The sequence below is a fragment of the Sus scrofa genome, chromosome 6, assembly GCF_054392235.1.
Source record: "Sus scrofa isolate SSC_HxYL_T2T_F1_AM1 chromosome 6, Sscrofa_HxYL_maternal_Yorkshire_Landrace_v2.0, whole genome shotgun sequence".
NCBI lineage: Eukaryota > Metazoa > Chordata > Mammalia > Artiodactyla > Suidae > Sus > Sus scrofa.
In genome coordinates, this window is record NC_139388.1 from 159934104 (window position 1) to 159958128 (window position 24025).

Here is a 24025-nt window from a genome sequence, read left to right on the forward strand (position 1 = left end):
GTGAGAGCCAACTTTTAAAAAACAGACTCTATAAGCCTGGCCTTGTCCTCTGTCAATACTTTTCTCTTGCGGAACTTGGGGGAGAGGGATGTAACTGGATAATTTTTCAGAATCCTGGAATCCTATCATCTCTGTCTATAGATAGAATGTAGGTGGGATGTGTATGCTACATAGATATAATTTGCATCATCTATCCTCCCTTCTAAATGACTCATAGCCAGGCTCAGTTCAGACAGATCTGGATTTGAATGTTGTCTCTGCCACCTTTTGGACCTGACACTTTATTCCTCTAAGTCTCTGGGGGTTTTTAATGTCTGCAATGGGCCAATGATAATATCTATCCCATTGTCCTGTGATGAGGATTCAAGTGGGACAACTTCTGTGAAAATAGAAGATCTGGAGCGTGGCAAGCATCTGGTGACCTTTGCTGTGTGGACGGCTCACCCAGAGGGGGAAGGGTAAGGAAATGAATGGTCAGGAGCAGGCTCTGGAGCTGGTCGTGAGCTACTCGGTGGCCAAGAGACCATGACATTTTAGAGATGGGGAGAATCTTGGGGATCATGAGCAGTGTGCAAGCCCTTTTCAAGAGCAGAACCCTTTCTTCAAATAAAATCATGTGCAGAAGGCCGAGAGATGAAGGTGATCAGTGAGCACCTGCTCTGAGAACACAGGGCCACCGGTCTGAGGGCCCTCAGCCCCCTCCTATCCTGCCCCACTTTACATCTTAGGAAACTGCGCCCAGGAGGGGCAGTGAGCTGCTCGTGGTCTGACATACTTTTTTTTTTTTTTTTTTTTTTTTGTCTTTTTGTCCTTTTAGGGCCGCACCTGCAGCATATGGATGTTCCCAGGCTAGGGTCTAACTGGAGCTGTAGTTGCCGGCCTATGCCAGAGCCACAGCAGTGCCAGATCCGAGCTGTGTCTGCGACCTACACCATAGCTCACGGCAACACTGGATCTCTAATCCACTGAGTGAGGCCAGGGATTGAACGCGCAACCTCATGGCTCCTCGTCGGATTCGTTTCCACTTTGCCATGACGGGAACTCCCTGACATATTTCTATTCTAATAGAGCCACAGCCTGGAAATAGCGCTTCTGACCAGCAACCCAGAAAATAGGGCCCTGATCTCTTTTACTGATTTTGGCCCAGATCTAGCAGATTGTGGGGGTCCTATGTATAGTATGCAGCCCTCTGGCCCCATCCTTGTCTCTTCTGCACTGAGCATGTGTGGGGGCAGGTGCAACGGGACCTTCAGCCACCAGCAAGCCTCATGGGAAATCTTCCAGAGTGAGGCATCCATCTCCACCCACAGGCTCCCCGTCCTTGCCATCACCCAGCAGCCTAGGAACATCCCCTGTTGAGACTTACTTCGAAGTGGTACTTCAGGAAATTGTAGGGTTTCCGGAAGTACTTCTCATCATCTCCATAGTAGAGACGCTCACAGGCAGAGTCATACCGAAGCTCCCTCCACTCCCCGTTGTAGACAGTCTCACACTGGCCCCCATAATACCTGGCATCATACACACTCTGCGTTTCTTCCTGGGTCAGAATATTGTACCTGGGTGGAAAAGGCAAGCAGCTTCTGGGAGAGCACATTGAAAAGGCAAAGATGTCCCAAATATCCTCTGGAAGACGACATGGCTGGGGGACTGGGCAGTGGTTTCTCCAACTGTGGTTTGTGGAGTCCTAGGGTTCCTCGAAGTACCTTAAGGATCACTTTGGCTAACACTGGGAGACTGAGTGGACTGGGCTGGGGCCCCCAGTTTCCCTTAAACCAGATCAGCCAGACAGTTCCATTCAGCATCTGAGTTCTCCCATATAGGAGGCACCCCTAAATATTTGTTGAATAAACTAAAGAAAAATATGCATAATTATCAAGAGTCTAAGCACAGGAACCAGACAGTCTGGACCTGTTTCCCATCTCTGCCACATGTAACTGTGTGACCTTGGGCAGCCCATTTAACATCTCTGTGCCTCAGTTTAGTTATGTATAAAAAAAAGCATCAAATACTACTGCCCTCACAGAGTGAAACATAAGATAAATCACGTAAGGGAATCATAACAGTGCTTAGCATGTACAAAGTACTAGAGAAATATTGCTGTTGTTGTTTCTGCTAGTATTATTTCAGAAAAGGACTCTGCTGCTAAAAAAAAATTGAAATATTGGGTGTAGTTTATAGCACTAAGCTGAGGATCTAATCCTTGGAAAAGTCATTGTCATCTAGACAGTGTGGGGTGTCAGAGGGAGCACAGTGTGAAGTCAGGGTGACTTCTGCTTCCTTCCCAGCCCTCTTTTACTAGCTGCATGATTTTGGACACAGTCTAGAAATGTTCTGAAATTCATTTTCCTCATTTGGAGAACAGACATCCTACAGCTACCTCTGGTGGGTTTTGTGAAGTCTAAATGGGAGTATTAAAGTAAGACAGAAGTAGAGTTGATACTGCGTATTAGGCACTCAGCAATGATACTTCACTTCCCTTTGCCCAATACCTTTCCTGAAAGATTTTCCAATACGTCCCTCTCTGGGGTATTTCATATCTAGCTGCCCAAGGTCTCTGTTTTAGGTCATGAATGGTTTGACTGTATTTAGGTAAAAAGAATGTTATACAGGTGAAAGATAACTTCTCTTTCCTAAAAAGAGAAAGTTAACAGAACACAAACATTTAATGTTGGCTAAGAGGTCTAAGACCTAACAATCCAAGCCTCTGATGTTGTAGATAATAAATGATTGCATGTCTTTGCCTCCCAAACTCCTGTTCAGCCTTTAAGACCCAAGTCAAATGTTGCCTCCCCTGTACCGCCTTCTTTGATTATCCTGGAAAGACAGTTGTCCCTTCTCTGTATTCCCATGACATTCAGACTGCCTGTGGCATAGCATTTGTCATGTTTGTTTATGTCCTCTGTGAAAAGGCACAAAGACAGATGAGCAGGGGAATAATTGTGAATAAAATCTATTTTGAAGGAATAAATGGATAATTATAGAGCACCTGGCACATAGTCGAAATTCGATGTAAGTTAAGTTCCTTCTGCTCTTTCTTTCTCCATCTCTTTCTTCATATTAGTGGAAGTGATGTAATAATAGCAATGATGAATTAAATACACACTCTACCAGACATTTAGCATACATTAGCTTTCAACCTCATGACAATTTTGCAAATGCAAAAAACTGAAGCTCAGAAAAATTAAGTAATTTGCCTATAGTCACAGCTGGATTTTTTTTCCTAGATCATTTTTTCGACACTGCAATCTGGGTTCTTTCTCTTTACCCTGCAGCTTCTATCTTTCTCCCTGTGGAATGTATTTCTGCCTATAGCTTATAAGTATAGTCTCTCTAATGGGCCAAAGGGGAAAAAACCAGTAAGCCCTAAAACTATACTGTAACCTCTAACCCTAAGTAAAACCTACATAAATTTGGAAAATCTGATTGCAGAAGCCCCAGAGACAATAAAAAGAGAGAACTACCACTTTTTGGAAATGTGCTATGCAGAAATATTCACACACATGTCCAAAAATATATGTATAAGAATGGTCATTGCAGCACTCCTTATAAGAGGAAAAAAATGGGAAAGAATCTAATTATCTTTCAGTAGGAAGTAAGTAAATAAATTATCACATAGTTGTACAATAGGAAAAAGATTTGGAATACATTTTTCTCACAAAGGGCTACATAGTAAGAGCTTTAGACCTTGCAGGCTATATAGGTTTCTGTTGCAACTGTTCAACTCTTCCATTATAGAGCAAAAGCTGTGTTCAATGAAACGTTACTTTAAAACAGACAGCAGGCTGAAGTTGCCTTTTGGGCCATTGTTTGCTAACCCCTGTTATGCAACACTGTGTTGCTTAGAAGAAGATGGTAGAAGATATTGGGGGAGGGAGTTTCCAAAATGTATTAAGCAAAAAAAAAAAAATAAGTCACAGATGATATGTATAGTATGATTCCATTTATGTAAAATATACTTATATCTATAATGCTCAGTACATATATGTATCTTGCCATACAGTGAAGATCATCAATGCATTTTACCATGATCTGGAAGTACCTCTACCCAACTGTTAACAAGGATCAGCTCCACAGAGGAAAGTGAGAGAGGGTGAGTGGATGGGAGCAGAGGGGACAGTGAAGGAGGACTTTCAGTTTTTACCTAAAACATATGTTCTTTATGTAACAATAAATAAAAGTTAAAAACTAGGAAATGCCTCAGTTAGGAAAAACATATCAGGAAAGGCTTCTGAGATCTTCAGATGAATGGAAAAACTACCCTCATGTCCGCTGTTGGGAGTGCAGGTGGGTCCATTCTGCTGATTCCAGTGGTCAGCGTGGGCAAAACACACGACCCACAAGTATATTTGAAATGCTCCTGATTGCATCACTTGAAAGCAGGGTCATGGTCTGTGATCTTTTTGTCAATGAGGAGGGAAACTTTTTTGAAACCAACATGTCAGCATTTCATGCTTGTACTCTGTTCATCCCACAGTCACTTTCAAAATCCACAAGACTCCCCTTTGATTGGTGTTAGAGGCTGATTTCTGTCCTCCTAATATTTACCTGTTGAAGTTCTGACTCCTAAAACCTCAGAATTTGACAGTGTTTTGGTGACACTTTCATTTCAGACTTCTAGCTTCCTGAGAGAATAAATTTCTATTGCTTAAGCCACCTCATTTGTGGCACTTGGTTATGGCGGTCTAAGAAAACTGGTATTTTTGGTCTAAAAGAATACAACTTTGATCATCTTTTCATATGCACTTATAGGCTTCTGCCCTATGTGGTAGGTGGGCTGTGAAATCAATGTAATTAAACCGTAATGAATGCAAGCTACATTTCACAGAACCTACACCTGACCTTGAGTGGGCTGCATGTGGCCTGGTTACTGTGTGATGGCTGCCACCTCTCTTTGTTTCCTCATCTCTGAAGATCCACCTGGTCATACTGATTTGTTTCGCATCAACCAATACTCAGAAAGAGGCTATTCTAGGAAAAGCTCCGACCTAGGGGCTGAGGAGATGAAAGAGATGAGGTAGAGCAGCTTCTGCCCTCTAAGAGTTTATATTCAAGTTAGAGGACAAGGCCGAAAGCAAAGACAAAGTGTCATGGAACTAACAACACCATGTGTGAGGATGTGCTTGGCTCTCTGCTGGATGCTGGAGAAGCAGAGATGATGAGGACCCCTTAGCCTGGGGAACAGAGGTCTATGCCCTTTGGATAAGTGCTGGAAGAGGAGGACACACAGGGATGCTGGGGGTGGTGGGAGGAGGCTAGACACTGTGGAGAGGAGGTGAGGAGGGGATGCCTAGGTGTCTTAGCTGGGCTATCATAGCAAAATGCCAGCGCCTGGGTGACTCGAAGAATAGACATTTATGTTCTCATAGTTCTGGAGGCTGGAAGTCTTAAGGTCAAGGTGCCACCAGGCTTGGTTTCTGATGAGGCCTCTCTTCCTGGGTTTCAGACAGGCATCTTCTCACTGTGTCCTCACATGATCCCTTCTCTGTGTACATGGTGAGAGGTGAGTAAGCACTCTCTGGTGTCTCTTCCTCTTCTTAGAAGAAGCCAGTCCTATTGGATTAGGGCCCCACCTGTATGACCTCATTTGACTTTAGTTATCCCTCTAAAGGCCCCATCTCCAAATATAGTCACTTTTGGGGTTAGAGCTTCAACATACAAGTTTTGGGGGGATATGATTCAGCACGTAACACTAGGTAAAAAGTTAGTTAAGAATATGGGGAAGAATATTCCAGAAAGACGGAACTAACTTTATTAGGGATCAGAAGAAAAGAGTGTTCTGTGTACAAGGGACTGCACCTGAACATAAGGTACACAATGAGCTAACGTTACAATCAAGGTTAATTGAGTCTCAACAGATAAAGAAACTGTGGCCTGAGAGGGTATGTCAACCATGGCAGAGTGGACCGTCAAGCCCCACCCTGTTCATGCTCAAGCCATTTTCTTTGCTTGAGTCGCAGTGTCAGCCTTGGTTATGTCAGCAACTCCAGTGCAAAGCAGAATATGAATAGGGCTACTGGGGCACTTGGGTCAGAGAAGAGCTGTCTTTGGGGCTATCAGGGAAGCCTTCAAGGAAGATGTAGCTTCTTCAGTGGGATTTGGAAATTGAATTGGGACAAGAGGAATGAGCAGTAGAGAGGGAAGGGGTGAAAGGACACTTGGGCAGAGGCATAGAGGGGAAAACGTGAGCTATGCCATGTAGATAGGACCGGACAAGGCACCTGTTATGGGCTGAATATATCCCCCCATAATTCACATGTTGAAACCCCTGATGTAGTGGTATTTAGAGGGAGAACTTTGGGAGGTGCTTAAGTCATGAGGGTGGACCCCTCAGGAACAGGATTAGTGCCCTTATAAAGGAGACCCCACAGAGCTCCTTAGCTCCATCTACCATATGATGACACGAGAAGTCTGAAACCTGAAAGAACATCCTCCCCTGAACAGGTAGGCACCCTAGTGTCAGACATCCAGCCTCAGAACTGTGAGAAAGGAATTTCTGTTGTTTATAAGCCACCAGCGTATGGTATTTTGTTAGAGTAGCTCAAACAAACTGTGGCACTTAGGGGGATGGTGAAGGCTGCCTCGCAGGATGGATGCCCTCCAGAGAATGCTCCCCCAAAGACCCTTTTCTTCCCCTGAAACTAATACTCATGATTGAAATCATCCTGTGCCCCCAAACGGCCAGCAGGCAGGGACTCACCCCAAGGTCGCCCTCTCCGATCCTGGAATCGGGTCATACTGGCTGCAGTCATCTTCGAAGATCCTGACATCTTCACAGTCATCCTCGTCAGAGCCATCCAGGCAGTCCCTGTCTCCGTTACACACGAGGTGGCGTTTCAGGCAGCGCCCTGAGGGAGGAAGTGTGGTAGGTGTTTCTGGAGCCTTCAAGACCCCTCCCTCTCCCCTAGGGCCTGCGTCTGTGGTCACCAAGTCCTTCCACCTCTGAAACAGCCCCTCGGTCCTCTCCATCCTGTTCCATCCGCACTGCCTCCACCCTCCTCCCAGCCTCGCTGTCTCCATCCCACCTCCACAGCTTGCACTTGCACCCTGCCCCAGGTTCCCTCTCTCTAATTCAGTTTCCACATCACAGCCCTTGGGGTCTTTCTAAAATACTGACCTGGCTGTGTCATCCCCCACTCTGCATCTTTCAGAGCCTCCCATTCCTCTGCTTCCAGATGTCACCGTCTGGCCGCTGGTCATCTGCTTGGCCCATCCCCTGCCTCTCTTCCCAAAGCACTTATTCTGGACTGATTACAAGTCCCTTAATCCCTGTGCTTTTGCACATTCTGTCTCCTAGCAGACTCTTTCAGTTTCTAAGTCTTAGCTCAAGTACCATTTTGCATCCTGCCCTGACACCCCATAGCAGATATGAACACCCCTGCCAGAGAGCCTGTACATTGGACACTGTACGTATACCCATTACATTTGCTATCACAGGATGTTGTCACCGATTCCTTGTAGATCTGTCTCCCAAAGACGCTAGGAGTACTCTGAGATCAGGCACATGAGTTTTTCATCTCTACATCACCAGCAGGTACTACATTGCCTGGTCATAACATGTATTTATTTTTATTTCAGTATTTATTCCACAAATGGATGGATGAGTCAATTGTACCTTTTCTAAATCAACAGATGTTTCTACAAACTTGTGTCAGGATTACTTGGGCTGCTGGCTTGGCTTAAAATTCAGATTCTTGGACCCCATCTCAAACCTCCAGAATGAGAGCGTCTAGAAAAAGGGCTCAGGAGTCTGCATTTTAAATTCCTAGATAACCGTCTTGCACATTAAGTTTGACAGGCCCAGCTGTTATCCTGCTGAAATGCTACTCACCTGTCTCCTTACACTGGAAATCCTGTCCACACTGTGCTTGCCTCAGACACTCTGTGGGGCTGTGACAGCTGGCTTGGTCCCAGACGTTCCCACTGCAGATGGCTCCCCCAAACTTGTTTGGCTGCAGGAGGCTCCGGTATCTGTACTAAATCAGATTTGGAACCAGACACATTCATTGTCTATCAATCAACCAAGATGTGTGCAATCAGGTCTCTGCTCAACATAAGGAATCACTGTCTGATGATTGAGAGCTGCCTGCAAAGCTGTCTTTTGAGGGGATGCGTGTTATAAATGGTAGTGCTCAAACAGAGGTGGCACCATCACCAGCTGGAATATTGAATAGGGCCTCTAAAATCAAATGAGAGGTTTGGACAAGATATTTCTAGGGTCTTCCTACTTTCTATCAAGGACATCTATCTCCCTTTTCTGAAACCAGTAAGTACCTATTCATCTTTCAAGACTCATGGTTTACCTCCTTGGGAAAAAGCTTCCCTACATAATATATTCCCAATTCCCTCTGTACCTTCTCTCCTAGCACTTGTCACATAAGGTTGTGATTGATTGTCTACTTGTTTGCCTTTCTCACTATAAACAGTTTGCCTAGGGGTTAGAGTTGCCAAGGGGAGGACCATGTCTTATTATGCTTCCTACACTTGGCACTTCATCTGTGATCAGATACATGGAAGGCAGTTTTAGATGTTTGTTGCTTCTCCTTTGCAGAATTTCTTCTGGTTATGACTTCCCCTCTTCCCCTGTGACATATCTCATGTAGTTTAGGCGGGGTGATGTCCCCCCTTAAGTCACAGGGATGTGTGGGTATGAAGCAAGCGGGGCAACCAGAGACTGCATCTGCCAAGTTACTATGATTGGTTCAGGACTCAACCCTGGGGCAACGGTAGTCTTCGCTGGGAATCTTCTCTCAGAACTATTGGAAAAATATTTTCTTTTTAGCTGAAGTTATAGGAAATTGCAGGTAGCAAGTGATCATTTTCCTACTATGTAGAAAAAGCCCATCCAAAAGATAGAAAGACAAAGAGAGCTCTGAAGGCCTCAGCTAAGGCCCTGAGCTCAGCTTTGACTGCAGATGAATAAATACTTGTTGAAGGAAGAAAGAGTAAAAATGCCTCCCATTCTTGGTTTCAATATGTTTATGATGCTGTTTTCTATAGGGCGTACAGTGTTAGGCCCTAGTGTATAAGGAGGAAGCTGAACACTAAGATATTCCAAGAAATTGAGTTTCCATCCCTGTCTTCAAAAAGCTTAGAGTGTAGTTGAGGAGATAAAAATATATGTATATATGACAATAGGACATGCTGTGCAAAGAGCTGCATGCAGGGAGTCAATCAGTGCCATGTTTTCGGCTGCCTCTTACTTTGGCTCAGCTGACAGGCCCTTCCTTCAAGACTGTTAATAAGTAAGTAGAAAAGCAATGATTTGAGAAGCCAAAGAATCGAGCTCCTGACCTGAATCTATCTCATATTTGCTGTATAAAGTATCAGTGCCTGGTTGTGCCTCGGTTTCCAAACCTGTAAAATGAAGTGGTTGGCCAGATAGACCTCCTCAATCACAATTATGAATGAGTCCTCCACCTGTGTCCTAGAGTGGGACAAGCACAATCATGAAAATTAGACCCACTGGGGTCCAAACCCTAGATTCATGTACCAACTGCCCATGAGCAAGTCACTTATCTTTTCTGAGTATCTGTTGTCTAACATGTAAAGTGGGTGTGATAACACCTTACCTCGAGAGGGTTTTGTGAGAACTAAGTGAGAGAAGGTATGAGGACACACATAGCCCTGTGCCTGGCCTATCGTTGGTGCTTCAAAAACAGAAATGGTTTCCACATCATTATCATTATTAATGCGGCCTTTTCCAGATGCTTCCAGTGGGTAACCATGGAGCAGTGTTGTGCCCCCTCTCTTTCCTCTTGCCTACTTCTACCCACTTCACTGCTCATTACTTAACTGCTCATTAGCAAAGAGGTAGCAAAAAGAGGTGAGGATCAAATTTGTCCATCTGCCTTCCCTGCCTCTCAGGTAATAATGGCAGTAAGAGGTTTGTAACCTTAGTGAGAAGAGATTATAATTAATGATCAATTTGAGAATATGAGAGTATCTGGCATATTTTAATTTCCTATCCACACTCTCACCTCACAATGCAGTAAATAAAGGCGAGCTCCTCATGCCAAGGTAGAGCCAATTCTCTTTCTCACCCTTAATAAATTACATCAGTTATAAGACTTGCTATCACCAGCGTGATGGTGATGATAGCTACCAACTATTGAGGGCTTACTATTGGCTAAACACCTTACACTCTTCATCTCATTGAATCCTTACAAGTCTAGGGCGTTAAGTACTGTTAACCACCCCATTTTAAGCTGGGTTAGAGTTCCAGTTCTGCCCCTTTTGGTATTTGTGTCCCTGGGTAAGTTACTTAACGTCTCTGACCCACAGCTTTCTCAGCTCTAAGATGAGTGAGGTCTGAGAGTGTTCTGAAGGTTAGTGGTAACATGTGTATAAAGACATCCGCACTCAGCGTGGTCCCAGCATGCATGTAGTAATAACAGTTGTCAACATCGTCATCCTTCTTGCAGCCAGCTGTTGGGCTACTCTAGAAGGATTATGACTGGGTGGGAATTGGATTAGGACTGCTCATATCATTTACTACTCTCCATAAAGTTCAGGGAGAGGCGGTAGAGTGAAGTGGTCAGGCTCATGGGCATGTTGGAATCAGACTGACGGAATTTCAAACTGAGCCTCAGTCACATTCTTAATGGGAAACCTAGGCATAGAATCTATCACTTACTCCTGGCCACAGAAATCAAATAAGAAGATGATTTACTTAAAGCATTAGCACAGTCCTTGGTATATAGAAATCATTTAATAAATGGGGACTGCTATTGCCATTATCATCCTTCCTGCGGTTTCTATACTTGGCATGATAGGTCAGACATGGGGTTCATTCCCACCGGCTCCCTATTTTCTAGGTCGTTATCAAATAATGAAGACATTGTGTTGTAGAAAGGTTGGTAAGGATACTCCCCTAGGGACTTACTTCTCCGTGCCATTGCCTGTGGTTGGTATCATTAAGACATAATTTTCTTTTCTAGCTAGTAGATAATGTTTCTTTCCCAGAAATGCACATCTTTGTTTGGGTAATTTCGAGAGGAAGAAACAAATTAATAAAAAACTCAGATGGTCTTTCAATTATATAATTAACAGAATTTAATCATTTTAAAGATTACTTTAAAGACACATGTCTTTTCGAGTCACTAAGGAGGTCATCGATGTTGTTTTAAACTGTAAATCATTCACCTGTGGTGTCTGCTATCTAAACTGCAACCCAAGAGAAAAAAAAATGTAGCTTTAGGATGTACCTTAAATGTATAATAGGTGGAATAAGGGCCATGCAAAGAAATAAAGTCCTTGTCCTAGAACGTTGTTAAATGTTACCTTCTTTGGAAAAAGGATCTTTGCAGACATCATTCATTTTGAGAAATTACTCTGGATGACCCCAGTGGGCACTAAATGCCATTACTATGTCCTTGCAGGAGGAAGCAGAGGGAGGCTTCACATAGAGGCAGCAAGGAGTCACACAGAGGGGAAGGGGCTTTGCAGGTGCAGAAGCAGAGACTAGGGAAAGGCAGCCACCAGAAGCTGGAAGATTCTCCCCTAGAGCTTCCAGAGAGCACCTGAACCTACCAACACCTTGATTTCAGACCTCTGGCCTCCATGCATTTCTGCTGCTCTAAGCCACCCAGTGTGTGGCCATTTGTTACAGCAGATTCAGGACACTAATCCACGATGTCAAAGCAGAATGAGAATTGGGGGGCCAGATATTTTTAAACCAGGACATCTAAGATTCTTTGGCATATCCCAAAGATGGGAGAGGCAAAATCATGAATTTCTGCCTTGGAAGCTGACTAACCTAGGTCCAAGCTGTGTGGTTCTCACAAGGCGCTTTTTCTTGTCTCCCTGAGGAAGGGGTCTAGAGGCAGAAGGAACAGCAGCAGACTCTGCGACAGCTCCAGTGAGACAAGAACAGGGCTTGATTCAAGAAAATGGGAGTGCAGTTGGAGAGCAGGGCACAAAAAGGAAGTACAGAAACAGCTAATATATACTGACTATGTGCCAGATGCCCTGAAAAACGTTTTGCAGGCATTATGCATTTAATGCTCTCAGAAACTGTGATGTAAGTGCTGTTTCTACTCCCACTTAGAGATTAGGAATCAGAGGCACTGAGAGGATAAAAGATATATCCAAAGTAATACAGCAAAGAAGGTGCAAAGCCAGAATCTAAACTGCAGAGTCAAAGCCGAAACACCGACTTGACAGCAATGGGCTTGTAGACAAGGTTCAGGCAGTGGTGGACCACGTAGGGAAGGCGGGAGCCTCAAGACATCCCACCCTGGGTGCATCCAGCGAAGGCATGTGTTGTCTGAGGAGATTTTAAAATAGTAAGGCAGGGGAGTTCCCGTCGTGGCGCAGTGGTTAACGAATCCGACTAGGAACCATGAGGTTGCGGGTTCGGTCCCTGCCCTTGCTCAGTGGGTTAACGATCCGGCGTTGCCGTGAGCTGTGGTGTAGGTTGCAGACGCGGCTCGGATCCCGTGTTGCTGTGGCTCTGGCGTAGGCTGGTGGCTACAGCTCCGATTTGACCCCTAGCCTGGGAACCTCCATATGCCACAGGGGCGGCCCAAGAAATAGCAAAAAAAAAAAAGACAAAAAAATAAAAAATAAATAAAATAATAAGGCAGAATAGAAGTTAGCCTTCTTTTTGTTCTCACCATGAGCCAGTGATTCTGAACATGGAGAATTTTAATACTCCTCCCTGCCAGAGCAGAGAGCTCCCAACCTTCTTATGCCTCTGAGTTTAGCGATCATTTTGGACCGATGAAAACTACTTGGATGGGTGAGAGAGACACATATCTGTTCATTGGGTGTGTCCACCTTCTCTATGCATGGACGTGAAATCCTCAGGAACAACCTGGGTAGCATGCTTTGGTTTATCTCAGCTCCCTATAGATCACAGAAAGCTTGGCATTTTGTTCCAAAGCCATTATTCCCTCCAAATGGCCCTCACTAGAGGATAATAGATTAGCCAGGACCTGCAGAGGCCAGTGGGGGTCGGTTCATCCATGTCTGGTGGGCAACTTTTCCGCATCTCAATGGTGACATACACATCTTTTGCAGCCTCATCTAAATGCCTTATAAACAAAATCAGAAGAGGCAGAAATAAGTTCCGCTGCCCATGAGCACCTGGCTTCTGAATACCTATATCTGAACTCACTTTCTCCCCAGAACTCTAGATTTATAGACCCAATTTCTTATCTCCAGTTGAATGCTGCATGCCCAATTCAAATGTTCAGTGCTCCAGAACTGGTCATAAATGTCTCACCTTTTTGTCCTGGCATGGGAAGCATTCTGTCCACTCTGCCCAGTTGCTTAGCTGGCAGGAAACGGCTGTGGGGGTGGAGCTCAGAACAGCCCGACTGACTCTCCTAAAAAAAGAAAAGACTCCTGCTTCGATTTTTAACATTTTTATTGTGATCATTTTCATTTTTGTAATTATAACTTCAAAAAGGTCTTTTAACGTGAAAGTATCTTAGTAATATGAAAACAGATGCTGAATTTTCCCCAGTTTTATGGAGCCCTAATTGACCAACAATTAATTGTACAGTATATTTAAGATGCACAGCATGATGGTTTAATATGCATAGTGTGACATGATTATCACAATCAAGAGCTGAACATATCCATTGCCTCCCATAGTTACCTTTTGTGTGTGTGTGTTAACAGCACCTAAGATTTATGCTTCTAGCACATTCCAGGTGTACAATGCACAGTTCCTAACTGCAGTCACCATGCCATGCATTAGAACCTCAGAACTTTTTCATCTTACAATTGAAAGTTTGCATCCTGTGACCAACCTTCTCCCTGTCTCCCACCCACAGCCCCTTGGAACCATCATTCTACTCTGGTTCTGCTAGTTTGACTTTTTAATATTCCATATCAAAGTGAGACCATGCAGTATTGTCTTCATCTAGCTTACTTCACTTAGCACAGTGTTCTGGGGCATTCCTGTTGTCATAAATGGTAGGATTTTCTTCTGTTGTATGGCTGAATAGGTGCTTAATTTTTTAATTTGTAAAGGGTTCCCCATTGACTTGGATATCTGGGTCCATGTGGCTGCAGAATATGAAGCAGTACCACAATATAAATTCCTTTAACCTTCAGTTTATTTGGAGGGGGGAGTGGGGATGGAGCAGGAAAGGAAAGGAACATTCTTAAATGCACAGTTACTTTTACTTGGAATGTCTGACTGTACAAGTACTTTCAATATGTGAATGATTCTGTTTTTCACCTTAAGAATTTCACGAGTTATTTTTAAAATAAAAGATATATGCCCTATTGGTCTTTCTTTTCTCCCAATATTTTATTGTGGTAAAATATACATAACAATGTAATTTACATTTTACCTTAACCATTTTTAAGTTCAGTGGCATTAAATACCTTGATATTGTTGTGCCACCATCACTGGTTTTCATAACTCTTTTCCTTTCCCTGCATCAATTTCGAGTGATAAAATTTAAGCAAAAAAAAAAAAAATCTGTGCATGTTCTCCTTCAGTCACATAGGTTTTTAAATTATAAATGTTTAATTATTCTCTCTCTCTCTTTGTCTCTCTCTCTCTCTCTCTCTCTCTCTCTATATATATATATATATATATATATACACACACACACACACATTCAACCACAGTTTTAAAAATGAAGAATAAACATGTATTGTGCCTCTACCATATGCAAGAATGGCAGGGATGCTGCTGCTGGAGTGCTTCAGATCTCGTGCTAATTATGCCATCAGCTACTACTCAAGATGAATGATGCCCCCTGGGATTGGGAGGAAAGGACTGTTTACCTTTAACCTGGTTCTCAAACTTTGGTCCTGCAAACCTTTTGTACTTTAACATACTATGGAGGACTCCAAAGAGTTTTATTTAAGGGGACTAGGTCTACTAATATTCACTGAATCCAAAATCAAAATTGAGAAATGAAAAAAATACTTATTTTATGTGATTACAATTACAATAAGACCATTACATGTTACCATATATAAGTTTATTTAAAAATGTATTTCTAAGATAAATAATGATAGAAAAGAGTGCTGTTGTTTTACATTTTTTTGCAAATCACTTTGGTGTTGGTTTTGTAGAAAGCAGATAGATTGCCGTTTCTGCCTCTTTATTCAATGTGTTGCTTTATGTTGCTTTGGTTGAAATCTATGAAGAAACTCCAGCCTCATGCAGTTATGTAAATGAAAAAATATTTGGTTAAGGAGTGTTTTAGCAGTCTTCTGAGATAACTGTGGGTATTCTTTCATCCTCTACCAAAACTTGACAAATGGTGATTTAAGTTAGTTGCAATTGCAATCTGAAGGCCTATAAATGAAATTTTTTATATTGTTACATTAAAATCCATGGATTTGGAACCCATAAATAACTTTTATAACATCAGAAATTGGTAATTCAGGAAATAATGGTTCACTGAGTGTGCATAGCTTAAAAATATTCACACATTTCACTATAAAATATTTAAAAGTCAAATACATTAATATTAACAGTGATCTCAAGCTCTCAGTAATGAATATGTTTTCCAAAATTTTAATTTTCATTTGAAAGCTCAGATTTTGTCATTGGTAACAAATAATTCTATTTGTTTCCTTGAAGTAACAGGCCCTCTGCTCATTTTTTGCGACAATGTCTGCCAAGTATCTTAGCCTGAATAACCAGAGTCTCTCTGGCAGTTATTCTGTCAAGTAAAAACGATGTTCCAGGAAAAAAGCATCAATATTGACTCGCAGTTCAAACAATTGCTTCTTCTCAAGATAACAGTCATACCTAGGGACAGTAAAAGTTCTTTATGCATTCTTCCCATTTCCCCACAAATAGTATTTAAATAACATATATGCAAAGATTGAAGTTTAATAAAATTAACACTTTTTACTCTTTTGAGAAGGACTTTGCTAAGTAAAACAGTAGTTTTCTTCCTCATTTCTTTTATCCTATCAGTGCAAACATAAACACTGTGAAAAGAGCAGGTAATGTCTAAGTATTACTACAAAATTGTTCTGAACTTCAGACTACCTTGAAAATATCTTGGGACTCCTTGGAATCTGCACTCCACACCTTAGAAAACTCTGATCTATAAAATGATGCTAGTATGGAGCACCAGCCCTGTTATCCCTTCAAAGAAAACTTCAGCGCTCGGCTCACCATCTTCCCTTCTACTCCAGTTCCTCTCATCACCCTAGGAGACTTCAGCATCCCTATGAATGGACCATCCAATGTTCTGTGTTATTTGCTCCTTTTCCTCCTCTCGAATGACCTTTTTCTTGACTCTATTATCTTCTGTGGTTATATCCTGAACTTTCTCACTCTATGAGAGAGTTTTTCCTCCAAATCACTAATTCATGAATCACCTGCAAATCATTCTTTGGGGCCCCAAAGCCTCTTCTATTTCTACAAGCTCAAGGATTCCCATGCATGTTTGTTGGACCTCTATGGGGCCCCCACTGACACCTGAACTTTCTCTCTAGCTATAAGAACCCTCTTTCCTACCTTCATTTTCTGTTATCATCAGTTTTGATTTCATGATCCATCATCCTGAATTCTTGGAACCCACTGATCTCTTGATCACTCCTACCTATAAGACCCAATCCTGAAAAAATCCCACTATCTTTCTCTTCACCTGGTTAACTCCTAGGTATCTTTTAGTCCCATCATAAACATCACTTCCTTAGAGAAATATTCCTTAATACCCAGACTTAGATACCATCTTTCATATGATTTGGTCAATCTCGGCACGTATTTCTGAACAATTATCACACTTGTAATATTTGTATAATTTCTGCCTTGTCCACCAGATCATAAGCTGTATAAAGGCAGGTACTCGTACTGTTCATATGTTTGCTGCTAGACTCTCAGCATTTATCCTGGTGCCAGACCCAAGGAAGATGTGCAGTAAATATTTAGGAAAAGAAGAAAACAATAAGGGAAGGAAAGGAAGGAGGAAAAGACAGTGGGGGGGGGGAGGAATGAAGAAAGGAATAAGGAAGGATCAGAAGGGGATGGAAAGAATGAAACCAATTTATGCAAAATAGAATGACATTGTTTAGAAATCTATTTGAACCTAATTTCCAGTTAGCATCTTATTAAATAATCCTGGTGTCTAGACATTCAAATGGCTCAAGATTTGGTCCATGTGTCACTCTGCTGATAGACTGTCCTAATAATAAAAGTTTGAAGCACAGGGACATGGAAAAAAACAAGGATTCTGATCATCAAAAGGTGGGGGAGAAGGTACGGGGCGAAGTGTGGGAGCAGAAAATGACTCTAGTGTTAGCTTTGCATCTCACTGTCGAATTGTCAAGATAATGTCATTGTAAGCCCACAGAGACTGCATTATGATGTCAAAATGGAAGGAAACAGTATTAATGGAGGGAAGCAAAGCTTCGACAGAACAGCTCTGTGTTGCTGTAGTTTTAAAAGCTTTGTGACATGATGTCTAGACAGAAGCACACACAGTAATGGTATCACTGAAGCAGAAGTACAGAAGGTACACAGGGCCCATTCATTAAGTCATTACAGGGCTCCAACCTATTAGCCAATATCAATATGGGCAGCATTTTCTCTTATCATTCCAATGAATTTTTAAATGTAGTTTGATTTGGGCTGATTGTCAAAGTCATGCGTTCTCCTAAAGAGAACACAGGAAAGATTATAAAAGAAAACAGGTGCCCCCAATTCTACCACCATTAATACTTTGTTGTATTTCCTTTCACTCTTTATTTTCACAGCATCATTGAGATCATACCCATAGTGCATTTTATATTCTTATGTTTCCATTCAATACTAGAGCAGAAATGTAAACTATCTGTGATGACTGTGCATTGTTCCATTCCCCTAACATCACACAGCTAGAATGTTGGGTGCCCAGGGTTTCTCGATTCTAAGTTACTTTCTGAAGATGTATCTTGTAGAATAGGATGTCCAAGTTGAAAGATACAAATGATTTTAAAGTTTATGACACATATGGCCAAGTGGCTTTCCTAAAGAACTGTATCAATTTTTCAGTTACTTAAGGAACCTGTAATAAATCTCTGGCCTCAGAAATCTTAGCAAATAGTTTTAAAGCATCTCCCAGCTACTGAAAATTTACTCAAGCAGTAAGACCTTTCATGTAGAGCGTTAGGATTCAGGATTCTTTTGAGTCTAGTCTTTAGTTTGTGGCCACCTCACTATGTCACTGAGCAAGTTTCTTTTAACTCCCTGGCTTTTAAGTTTTTCATCTGTAGAATCACCATAAGGGAATACCATGCTGTGGGCAGGGTTCTCAAAATGTGCTCTGTGGATTACTAGTTCCTGAGATATGCACCAGAGGTGGAGGAGGAAAAGAAGTAAAGTTACCTGGTTGAATACTTTTGGACAAAATTGCATACAACATACTGCTCTTGGAGATTTAAAATGCTCGACACATTGGAGGCTCTGAGAAGTTTTGCATTTTAATTTACTTAGCCCAGCATTTACCCAATTTTTTGACCACAGGTCATTTTTTTCTTTTTTTTTGTTTAAATGGCCACACCCGTAGCATATGGAATTTCCCAGTCTAGGGGTCAAATCACTGGCCTATAGCAAAACAGAATCCAAGCCACATCTGCGACCTACACCACAGCTCATGGCAACACTAGATCCTTAACCCACGAAGCGAGGCCAGGGATCGAACCCACATCCTCATGGATACTAGTCGGGTTCATTACTACTGAGCCATGACATTTCTTTTTTCACATAATATCTGTAAGACTATGTAACACAGCTGAGGAAACACCGATGTAACAGAAAAAGGGTCTGGAGTCCGCCAAGCATGCATTTAAATCCAGTTTCTGCTACTTACTGAATTTCCATTTTCGTAGAGCCAAACAACAAGGAGAATAATACGTTGTGAGACCGTTTTGAATATGGAGTGAGATTATGTATGTAAAGCCCCAGGCAACGGCCTCACATACATGTCAGTTTCTTCCCTCCAGGCTTCTCAACCCCAGACATGCGCATCAGACCTCTCCATCTGCATCAAGAATGTGTTGAATGCCTGTGCCACAAAGGGCTGCAATCTAGGGAGGCACTGCCCATCTGCCTGTTTAGATAGGGTGGCGTCTTAGACAAAGGACCTGGAGTTGAACATGTAATCTGTGAATCAAATGCTTGAACCCAGAATGTGGCCACTTCAGCTAGCTAGCTGTCATGTATTTATGCTTTTTAGGGCCTCACCCACAGCATATGGAGGTTCCCAGGCTAGGGCATCAAATCAGAGCTGTAGCTGCTGGCTACAGCCACAGCCACAGCCACAGCCACAGTGACGCAGGATCCCAGCTGCGTCTGTGACCTACACCACAGCTCACAGCAACGCCGATCCTTAACCCACTGAGCAAGGCCAGGGATCAAACCTGTGTCCTCCTGGATGCCAGCCAGATTCATTAACCTCTGAGCCACGACAGGAACTCCCACTTCAGCAATTTATTAATTAGCTACCCATTCTGGACTAGAGAGTCAGAAGGCCCAACCCTGACTGTTTCAAGTGGGTGATCCTAATAAATTGGCCCAGCTTATTTTCAAGGCTGATTGTCATCATTACACAACCTCGAGCCACTCCCATTCAGTTACATGGACTTTATATCATGAAACGGAGGTATTTAAAATTTGACTTTGAAAGCACTGAGTCTCCAAGGACCCTCCATGTCGCTAAATCCAATAGGAAGTTTTCCGGCTTGGTCTTAATTGCCCTCTGTTAACCACTATTTCCTTCTTGAAATCTTCCTTCTCTCACACTTCTGCAACACACATTCTTGCTTCCTTCCGACCTCCATGGCCAGTTTTCTTTGACATCTTTTTTTTTTTTTTTTTTTTTTTTTGTCTTTTTTGTTGTTGTTGTTATTGTTGTTGTTGTTGCTATTTCTTGGGCCGCTCCCGCGGCATACAGAGGTTCCCAGGCTAGGGGTCCAATCGGAGTGGTAGCCACCAGCCTACGCCAGAGCCACAGCAACACGGGATCCGAGCCACGTCTGCAACCTACACCACAGCTCATGGCAACGCCGGATCGTTAACCCACTGAGCAAGGGCAGGGACCGAACCCGCAACCTCATGGTTCTTAGTCGGATTCATTAACCACTGCGCCACGACGGGAACTCCTGACGTCTTTGAAAACTAGAACTCTTCAGGATACAGTCTTGCCTCTCTGTCTTTCTGCTTTTCTCACTCTTAAGAGGTGAGATCCATTTCTTGGTCTTCACATACCACCTATGCTCATACCTCCCAGATCCAGATCTTCAACTGGGACCGCTCCCCAGAAATCCTGCCTTGTTTATGCACCTGCCCCATTTGATATCTTCACTAAGTGCCTCTCAGGCATGAGCAACTTAATGGCTCCAAATCTAAACTCTTGATTTTCTCCTTTCAACCTGTTCCTCTCTCAATTTTACCCACAGCAGCAAGTGAAACCAACCTAACACAGTTGATCGAACCAAATACCTAAGAGTGGTCTTTCATTCCTTTCCACTTGCCTCCATATCCAGTCCTTTAGAAATCCCTCTCAATTTTGCTTTCAAGATATACCTCAAATATCTTCCCTTCTACCTGTCTCAACTGCCCCCATCCAATTTTAGGCACCATTATCTCTCACGCAGATAATTGCTATGGCTCCTATTGCCCAAGATGTTCCACTACATCTTCTTCCAACCCCTTCTCAGCAAATACACCAGGATGTTTTTTTTTTCTTTTTTTTGGGGGGGGCACACCCATGGCCTATGGAGGTTCCCAGTCTAAGGGTCTAATCAGAGCTACGGCTGCTGGCCTACACCACAACCACAGCAACGCCAGACCGAGCCACGTCTGCAGCCTACACCACAGCTCACAGCAACGCCGGATCCTTAACCCACTGAGTGAGGCCAGGGATCAAACCTGCAACCTCATGGTTCCTAGTCAGATTCATTTCTGCTGCACCACGACGGGAATGCCAGGATGATTTTTTAAAATCAGAAAACCGATCATACCCCTCTTTATAAGACCCTCCAGTGATTTTGTTGTTGTTGTTATTATTTTTCACTGCACATAGGCTAAAATCCAAACTCCTCATCATGGCACCTGAGGTACTCTGTGATCTGGCCTCTGGCCTCCTTTCTGATGACTTCTCAGGACACAATCCCTTGTTCTCATACTGCTCCCATCCTGCAGGTCCATGAATAGGATGAGCCATTTCCCACAAGAGGGTCCTATCAGGTGCTCACCTCTCCACTTTCCTTGCTTTTTTTTTTTTTTTTTTTTTTTTTTTTGCTTTTTAGGGCCACACCCATAGCTTATGGAAATTCCCAGGCCAGGAGTTGAATTGGAGCTACAGCTCCTGGCCTACCAGAGCCACAGCGACGATGTGGGATCTGTGCTGCATCTGCAACCTACACCACAGCTCACAGAAACATCAGATCCTTAACCCACTGAGCAAGGCCAGGAATCAAACCCATGTCCTCATGAATGCTAGTCAGGTTCATTACCACTGAGCCACAATGGGAACTCCCCCTTGCTTTAAAAAAGAAATTATTATTGAAGTATAGTTGATTTACAATGTTGTGTTTTTTCAGGCGTACAGCGCAGTGATTCAGTTATATGCTTGTGTATATATATATCATATATATATATGATATATATTTTTGTACATAGTAGCATACTTTATATATATGTATCTTTTTTAGATTACTTTCCATTATAGGTTATTATAAAATATTGAGTGTAGTTCCTGTGCTATACAGTAGGTCCTTATTGGTTATCTATTTTATATATAGTAGTGGGTATCTGTCAATCTCAAACTTCTAATTTTTTTTTTTCCCACTGTACAGCAAGGGGGTCAGGTTATCCTTACATGTATACATTACAATTACAGTTTTTCCCCCACCCTTTGTTCTGTTGCAACATGAGTATCTAGACAAAGTTCTCAATGCTATTCAGCAGGATCTCCTTGTAAATCTATTCTAAGTTGTGTCTGATAAGCCCAAGCTCCCGATCCCTCCCACTCCCTCCCCCTCCCGTCAGGCAGCCACAAGTCTCTTCTCCAAGTCCATGATTTTCTTTTCTGAGGAGATGTTCATTTGTGCTGGATATTAGATTCCAGTTATAAGTGATATCATATGGTATTTGTCTTTGTCTTTCTGGCTCATTTCACTCAGTATGAGATTCTCTAGTTCCATCCATGTTGCTGCAAATGGCATTATGTCATTCTTTTTTATGGCTGAGTAGTATTCCATTGCGTATATATACCACATCTTCCGAATCCAATCATCTGTCGATGGACATTTGGATTGTTTCCATGTCCTGGCTATTGTGAATAGTGCTGCAATGAACATGCGGGTGCACGTTCAAACTCCTAATTTATCCCTCCCCTCCACCTTTCACTTTGGTGACCTTGAGTTTGCTTTCCATGTCTGTGGGTCTATTTCTGTTTTGTAAATAAAATAATTGGTATCACTTTTTTTTTTTTTTTTTTTTTAGATTCCACATACGGGTGATAGCATATAATATTTGTCTTTCTCTGTCTGGCTTACTTAGTATGATCCTGTCCAGGCCTTTGCTCTTCCTAGGGTTTCTCCTCACTATCCTTCGTATTTCAGCTTAAATTCACCTCCACAGAGAACCTTCTTCCAAACTATGTATCTTTAGATTGCTCTGATATTCTTTATCCGAGGACCCAATTTGTTTCATTCATACTATTATCACAATTTTGAGTGAAACATTTGGTTCACATGTTTCTTGACTATTCCATCACTACATGGTAAGTTCCATGAGAGTCGCGACATTATCTGTTTTGTTCACCACCTAGCATCTATCATACATGAAATATGCATTGAATGAATGAATGAAGAGGAATGAATGAAGGAATGAATGAAAAGAATTATTTGCTCTGTTCCAAGTACACATAGAATTCCACACTGAAATTCTAGTTTTGAACATGTGCCAGGCTCTCCTGAAGTGTATGCATAGTGCTGTCTCCTCCACACCGAGTAATCACATCTCATTCATCTGGCCAAACCTTCTCAGTTCAGTTAAGTGTCATTTCCTCCAAAGGGATTTCCTTGACCTACCTGCCCTGTATTAATATAACCCCACATCTGTAGAGCCTCTCCCACTTTATTTCCACTCCTAGACTGCAAGTTCTTCAGGGCAGAAGTCATAACTATATTTATTACCATGGTCCCCTAGTGCTACGCACAGTACCTGGCATAGAGTGGGAACCCCCCCCCAAAAAAAAACTTTTGCATGAATATATTATCTCGTTTAATCTTATGTTATATAATTTAAATTTCACTAGACCCCTGTGAGGTAGAAATTGTTATACCTATTTTATGGATTGGTAAAATATATTCATAGGAAGGTAAAATAATGCACTTAAAGTTACATAGTTAGTTAGTAGTAAAGCAAGAATTCAAACCACAGCTCTTTTGAGTCCAAAATCTATGCATTTTTAAAAGCATTCCACGATATACTATAAAGGATATCAGACAGAAGGGAAATAGAGTAATAAAAGTAATTTTTTCCACCCTTTTATTTGTTTTCATTAATTTTATTTTTATTAGATTATACTTGATTTTACAGTGTTGTGGCACTTCTGCTGTACAGCATAGTGATCCAGCAATACATACATATAGATTCTTTTTCTTATAATATCTTCCATCATGGATATAGTTCCCTGTGCTGTACAGCAGGACCTCATTGCTTATCCATTCTAAATGTAATAGTTTGCATCTACTATCCCCAAGTGCCCCATCCATCCCACTTCCTCCCCCATCCTTGGCAACCATAAGTCTGTTCTCTATGACTGCAAGTATATTTTTGTTTTGTAGATAGGTTCATCTGTCCCATATTTTATATTCCACATATTATATGGATATTATATGGTATTTGTCTTCCTCTTTCTGACTTACTTCACACAGCATGAGAATTTCTAGTTGCATCCATGTTGCTGCAAATGGCATTATTTTGTTCTTTTTTATGACTGAGTAGTATTCCATTGTATATATATACCACATCTTCTTAATCCACTCATCTGTTGATGGACATTTAGGTTGTTTCCATGCCTTGGATAGTGTGAATAGTGCTTCT

The 24025-nt window shown here is 42.2% G+C and overlaps 1 protein-coding gene across 2 annotated transcripts in view; it reads right to left on the reverse strand.

Annotated features, from left to right (window-relative positions):
• Nucleotides 1-24025, reverse strand: part of C8A (complement C8 alpha chain) — a 65598-nt gene that overhangs the window by 35581 nt on the left and 5992 nt on the right. For both annotated transcript variants that reach the window (NM_001097450.2, XM_084957917.1), the window contains 4 exon segments: nt 1367-1556; nt 6698-6845; nt 7829-7973; nt 13226-13328. In NM_001097450.2, coding sequence (NP_001090919.2) covers nt 1367-1556; nt 6698-6845; nt 7829-7973; nt 13226-13328 — 586 coding nt within the window.